The sequence below is a fragment of the Tupaia chinensis genome, unplaced genomic scaffold (assembly GCF_000334495.1).
Source record: "Tupaia chinensis unplaced genomic scaffold, TupChi_1.0 Scaffold000673_1, whole genome shotgun sequence".
Taxonomy (NCBI): Eukaryota; Metazoa; Chordata; class Mammalia; order Scandentia; family Tupaiidae; genus Tupaia; species Tupaia belangeri.
The window spans coordinates 537,984-544,148 of record NW_006160196.1 but is presented as its reverse complement, the minus strand read 5'-3'; the positions used below and the strand labels follow the sequence as shown (position 1 = coordinate 544,148).

Sequence of the window (6,165 nt, the reverse complement as noted above, 5' to 3'; positions counted from 1 at the left end):
CTTGTTTTTTTTTGAAAAAAAAAAAAGGTTAAAAAGGAAAAATAACCAAAAAAAAAAAAAAGGGAAAACAAAAATTTTTTTCTTTTTGAGAGATAGAGAGACAGAAAGTGAGAAATCACCCCCCAGGGGGGGTGGTCACGCCACAATCCCTTCTCCATTCTCCTCTTGGGATTTTGCCTATGCATGTGTGCCCGGTGTGAGTTTTGAGCAGCCGTGTCTGGGACTTGAACCACAAAATCTCCTATGTGGGATCCAGTGCCCTTAACTTCCATGCAATGTGCTGATCCTGGCCCCCAGCATTTCTTTTCTTTTCTTTCTTTTTTTTTTTTTTTGTTTGAGAGGTTTTTGCTATAGGGCACGTGCACTTGCCAGAAAGACAGAGAGAGACAGAGAGACAGAAAGCGAGAAATCACTGCCCGGGGAGATGGCCACGCCACAATCCCTTCTCCTCCATTCTCCTCTCAGGATCTTGGGCACACATGCACACGTGCCCGGTGTGAGTTTAAGCCGCCAGGACTCGAACCACAGTCGACTACGTGGTAGTCCAGCCACCTGCTGGTCCCAGGCCCCCAGCACTTCTGAGGTCAACGTGGAGATAGCGGTCCCTTCTTCCTTCGATGTTTGTGAGATTCAGTGGACACGTGAACAGAGAGGGCCACTCAGCCAGGGACGGCGTGTAATATTTACTAACCAGCAGGCCAGGGGACCACTCAGTCAGGAATGAGCGCCAGCCCCAGGAGACCCACGTGATGCTTGGCACTGTCTCTCCGGCCCCAGCCTCCTGGGGGGTCCTTGGGGAAGGGGGGGTAGCCGCTGGTGCCCAGTATCAGGACAGGAACCACAGGCCCCACTAATTAGTCTTAGTCCTGTTCTCCATGACTGCGAGTCTTGTGAGAACCCCCGAACGTCCCAGGTCTCTGCAGGACTGCTCCCGTCTCCCCACAAAGGGACCTAGGACGAGGACCCTGCTTGGATGGCCCTCGTCCTGAGCGAGGGACGCTGACGGCCTCCGTTTGTGCACAGTTCACTCTGGCCACGGAATGCTTTCAGCTGGGCTACTCGACCGATGGCCACTGCAAGGGACGCCCCGAGCCCACGCTGCCCCAGCCCCAGCGGCTGCAGTGGGACCTGCCGGACCAGGTAGGCTGGGACTCTGAGCCTTTCCTCTGAGTTCCCGAGTTCCTAGCTTTGACTCTGAAGTCATCCCCAATGCCAGCCTCAACCTCAAAATCAATGCCATCCCCGACCGTAACCCCAAGCTCACATCCTTCGCTCCCAAGTCAAACCAAACACACCCAAACCTCCCACCCCAGCCCTAATCCCGAGCTGACCTCCGCCCCAACCCCATCCTCAACCCTGACTCGGCCCATGTCGCTGCCGTCCTGTTCTTGGTCCCAGCCCAACTCCATCCCCAACCTCGAATTCAAACCCAACCCTGGTCCTGTCCTGTCACCAACCCAACACCATGCCCCTCCAAACTCACCTCCCTGCCCAGCCCCAACACCATCCCACCCCAATTTCTCCTCCAGCCCTCCCCATCCCAGCCCTACTCCTGTCTTACTCGCCCACAGCCCCAGCCACACCGCACGCCGTCTCCAGCTTCAGCTCAGCCCGTGCCCAGCCCTGTTCCCGGCCCCAGTCCCAAGCCCCTCTCCACCCCACCTACTCTGATCTTCCCCATAGTTAACCGGCTCCGCTTCCGCTCCTTCTTTGTCCGCATTTCCATTTCCCATCAGCCCTGATCCCATTCTGTCTTCACTTCTAGCCCCATCCCCAGCTCTAGCCCCGCCAGCTCTAGCCCCGCCCCATCCATAGCTTCCCTCCGGTTCTCTGGCAGATCCATCCATCCATCACTCTAGCCCTAAGAGGAGCCAAGATCTTGTCTGAAAACATCGACTGCCACGTCTTCCCCTTCTCCCACTTCGGCAAGAGCTTCATCAGACGTTGCCACCTCTCTTCAGACAGCTTTGTCCAGACGGCCTTGCAGCTGGCCTACTTTCGGGTCAGTTGGATTCCCCAGTCCCAGGCCCCTGAGGACCCCAGTTGTCCTGAGCCCACATGATCTGCACCCTGGATAACTCCTCTTGGCGCGCCATCTTGATTTCTCTCTCAACCATACGTTCCTGGGCGGGCGGAGGCTGGAGAGCTGGACAGAGGAGGGCCAAATCTGTGGAGACTGCCTGAGTCCAGCCGACAGGCTCCTCTCCTCCTTGTCCCCTAGGACAGGGGTCAGTTCTGCCTGACTTACGAGTCGGCCATGACTCGCTTGTTCCTGGAAGGCCGGACAGAGACGGTGCGGTCTTGCACGAGGGAGGCCTGCGACTTTGTGAGAGCCATGGAGGACCAAGAGAAGACAGTGGGTGTAGGCCTCGTTTGAGGCATCGGTCGTGTCCAAGTACTCACGCGTTCACACACATTTCAGGGCACCTGCCGAGGCCGGGTTCCATGATGGGCAAGCAACGAACCAGACCTGGTCTCTGACTTCAGAGAGCTTGCTGGTGGGGGAGACAGAGATAGTCCAGAATAACGTGATATATACTTTAATGGGAGCCACACGGGCACTGGGGAGGCCCTTGAGGGGAGCATGTTCCCACAGTGCAACTCTGCACGTGTAACCTCTGTGTGGCTTGGGGACCGCCATTTGCACTGTTCCTCGCCTTCCCTATAACCTCTGTCAGAACCACACCAGGTACTGCCCTTCTCTCTCCCCTCTACCACTGAGTGTTTGGTTCAATGGGAGGAGTTTGGGGTTTGGCTGAGACAGACAGGGAGCCCACCGGGTTCTGCCTTTGTGTGGCCCTGGGCAGGTGATTTCCCCTGGCTGAGCCCATTCCCCCTAGTAAGATGGGTCAATACCCCGCCTTGCAGGGCCGTTGCAAGCTGGCTTGAGGCTAGGTGTGCCACAGGCCCCAGCAGTAAGCCCACTTCCTGTCTTTCCATGACCCGTGACCTCCCTGGGACCCCAGGACCCACAGCGCCTGGTCCTGTTCCGGGTAGCGGTGGACAAGCACCAGGCTCTTCTGAAGGCAGCCATGAGCGGGCAGGGGGTCGACCGCCACCTCTTCGCACTCTACGTAGTGTCCCGATTCCTCCACCTGCAGACGCCCTTCCTGGACCAGGTTAGGGCGCAGGGAAAAGGTCAGAGAGGGAAGGGGGCAAGATGGAAGAAGGGAAGTGTTAAGGCCAAGCAGGAGAGAGATGCTGGAAAAGGAGGCATCCCCAGAGGGGGAAAGAGGGCCCAGAAAAGAGGAGGGCGGGGTCACAGGGGCTAGGGGCGTGGCCAGGAAGGAGGCAAACTGAAGGGCGTGGTCAGACGGTGTGGGCGTGGTCAAGGAGAAGAGATCGTGAGGGGTGTGGCCAGAGGGAGAGGGCGTGGTCCAGGAGGAGGAGTGGAGCTGACGGGGGAAAATTGACACAGGTCGGAGAGGGCCTGAGTCTCGTGGCCTTGAGCCAGAGGAGCGCAGACGGCAGGTCTGGCTTTCCTGCACAAGGCCATCTCCTGTCCTCAGGTGCACGCGGAGCAGTGGCAGCTGTCCACCAGCCAGATTCCAGTTCAACAAATGCACCTGTTTGATGTCCACAATTACCCAGACTATGTTTCCTCCGGTGGCGGTTTCGGGCCCGTGAGTGGAGCAGGGGACCTGGCCCTTGGGTCCCAGGGAAGAGGGGCATGAGGGCCCGCACTCTGCAATGGCCGGGCGGACAGGGCGACGACTCTGTTTCATTCCTTTCCCTGTCCCCACTCCAGGCGGACGACCATGGTTATGGTGTCTCTTATATTTTCATGGGGGATGACACCATCACCTTCCACATCTCCAGCAAAAAATCAAGCACAAAAACGGTGAGACAAACTTGAACACCCCCCAACTCCCCACCCCCCACCCCCCCCCTACTGCTTCCTTCAGACCCAGGAGTCGAAGCCTGGAGCCCCTCCTCCCTCTGGTCCCAGCCCTGGATGCCCCAGACCCAGGAGTCCAGCCCCAGCCCCCCTGTTTCTCAGCCCCCTGACACATCCCTCCCTCCAGGACTCCCACCGGCTGGGGCAGCACATCGAGGACGCACTGCTAGACGTGGCCTCCCTGTTCCAGGCGGGGCTGCATCTCAAGTGCCGGCCCCGAGGGTTAGGCGAGGAGGACTCGGGCCACGGGTGTGGCTTTCTCTCCAGCCCGACTGGAGGCATCAAGACGTCCAGGACGCCCACCAACTTCTGACCCTCCCAGCAGGGAGCTGGCCTCCCTGGTAACACGGGTGGAGATGTCACAGCCAGCCTGGCACAGGACGGGGGCTGCCTGTGGGGCAACCCCACATCTGGGCCAATAAAGATGTGTGAGCCAGGTGTGGTGTCCAGTGTGCTACTGGGCAGGGGTGGCAGAGGCGAGAGTCGGGGCGGACGACGAGGAAAGTTTCTATTCAACCCCAGGCCCAACCACGGAGTCACGGTTACAGTCACACCCCAACACCCCGAGTTTACTGTTCACACCAAACCCAGCCTCCAAGGCCAATCCCAAAGGATCCCACAAACTCTAAGGAACTGACTTCCTGCTGCCCCAACCTGGCATCTACTCACCTCAACCCCAACCCCCAACGGAAAGATCAAGCACCATCCACCGACCCCAGCTGACACCCTGCGAATAAATCCACCAGGACTCTCACCACCTAACCTCACGGCAACCCCAACCATTTCAGCCCCTCCCTCAATGACAAACCGCCTCCCAAGACTAGAAAATGGTACCCAATGCCTGCCAGCCCGATCACTGCCACGATTCCAACAGACGACTCCACAAACTTACATCCCATTACACCCAACAACTCCACGACAGTGAAAACCACACGACTGGAGGCCAGTAGGTGGCTTGGTGGTTAAGTTACTGGATTCCCACATGGCTGCCTGATGTTTGAGTCCCGGGCCCGGCAGCTTGGGAATCACACCAGCTGCCTGTGTGTGTGTGTGTGCCCACAGTCCCAGGAGGAGAATGATAGAGGTGGGCCATCACTGTGGGCAGTGATTCCTCACTGTCCCTCTCTCTATCTCCGGTGAGTGCATGTACCTCATAGCAAACTGCACCCCCCCAAAAAAAAGGCACAACCAACACAAAAAAATCCAACCCGAAACTCCACCATCTGCACCAAATCTCCCTTCTCATCTCCACCAAAACCAAAACTTTAAAAAAAAGAATTATTTTAATTTTATTTGTTATTATTTTTAAAGTTTGCTCTTGGGCATGCATACTCACCAGAGAGAGAAAGTAAGAAAGCAAGCCACCAGGTCCAGGACTTGAACTGCAGTCGGCCATGTGGGAATCCAGCACCTTAACCACCACGCCACCTGCCGGCCCCCATAACCCAAACTTAACTTGACAAATGGTTATAGCTTTACACTCCACTCCCTTACCACGCCTGTGTTCCCGGCACTCCCGCTGTTAGGATCCCCGCCAGCCCGCCTAGTCACAGCGAGGCCAGAAACCCATTCACCTGTCACTGCCACGACTCCAGTACTCCGTGACTCCAACCCCATTGCTTTCACCAACCCAACAGCATGAAAATCCTTAACAGCTCAGTCTCCACCAGCCCGACCTCCGTGACCAACCCACCAACTCTAGTGCTTCCAAAAAATGTCCACAAATACGTTGACGAGACTAACTGCCCTCCCCTTGAGTGTGGGATGCACTTAATATGGTAGAAGTGGTAGCTAGTGATAAGACGTGGCTCAGTCCAGCAGGTGGTGTGGTGGTGAAGGCACTGAACCCCACATGGACAACATTATGGTTCGAGCCCTGGACCTGGTGGCTTGGAAATCACACGAAGAGCACGTGTGTGCGTACACACGCTGTCAGGAGGAGATTGGAGGAGAAGAGACTGTGGTGTGGGCACCCCCCTGCGATATCTCCCTTTCCCTGTGTCTCTATCTCTCTTTGGTGAGTGCATGTTCCCTATTGCAAAAATCTGAAGAAAAAAGAAAGACGTTAAGGCTGTCCTTTATTCTTTCTGTTTTTGGAGAGTTTATTTATTTATTTTTTTGCTATAGGGCACATGCGCTTGCCAGAAAGACAGAGACAGAGAGACAGAAAGTGAGAAATCACCCCCCAGGGGGGATGGCCACACTGTAACCCCTTCTCCTCCATTCTCCTCTCGGGGCACACGCGCACATGCACCGCCTGAGGTTAA

The 6,165-nt window shown here is 56.6% G+C and overlaps 1 protein-coding gene across 1 annotated transcript in view; it reads left to right on the top strand.

Annotated features, from left to right (window-relative positions):
- Positions 1 to 4,330, top strand: part of CPT1C (carnitine palmitoyltransferase 1C) — a 34,601-nt gene extending 30,271 nt beyond the window's left edge. Inside the window, exons 13-19 of the mRNA XM_006160213.2 lie at positions 1,024 to 1,140; positions 1,838 to 2,002; positions 2,222 to 2,356; positions 2,967 to 3,119; positions 3,510 to 3,623; positions 3,749 to 3,841; positions 4,026 to 4,330. Coding sequence (XP_006160275.1) covers positions 1,024 to 1,140; positions 1,838 to 2,002; positions 2,222 to 2,356; positions 2,967 to 3,119; positions 3,510 to 3,623; positions 3,749 to 3,841; positions 4,026 to 4,211 — 963 coding nt within the window. The 3' untranslated portion in view covers positions 4,212 to 4,330. The remainder of the gene's footprint in view (positions 1 to 1,023; positions 1,141 to 1,837; positions 2,003 to 2,221; positions 2,357 to 2,966; positions 3,120 to 3,509; positions 3,624 to 3,748; positions 3,842 to 4,025) is intronic.
- The last annotated feature ends 1,835 nt before the right edge of the window (positions 4,331 to 6,165 follow it).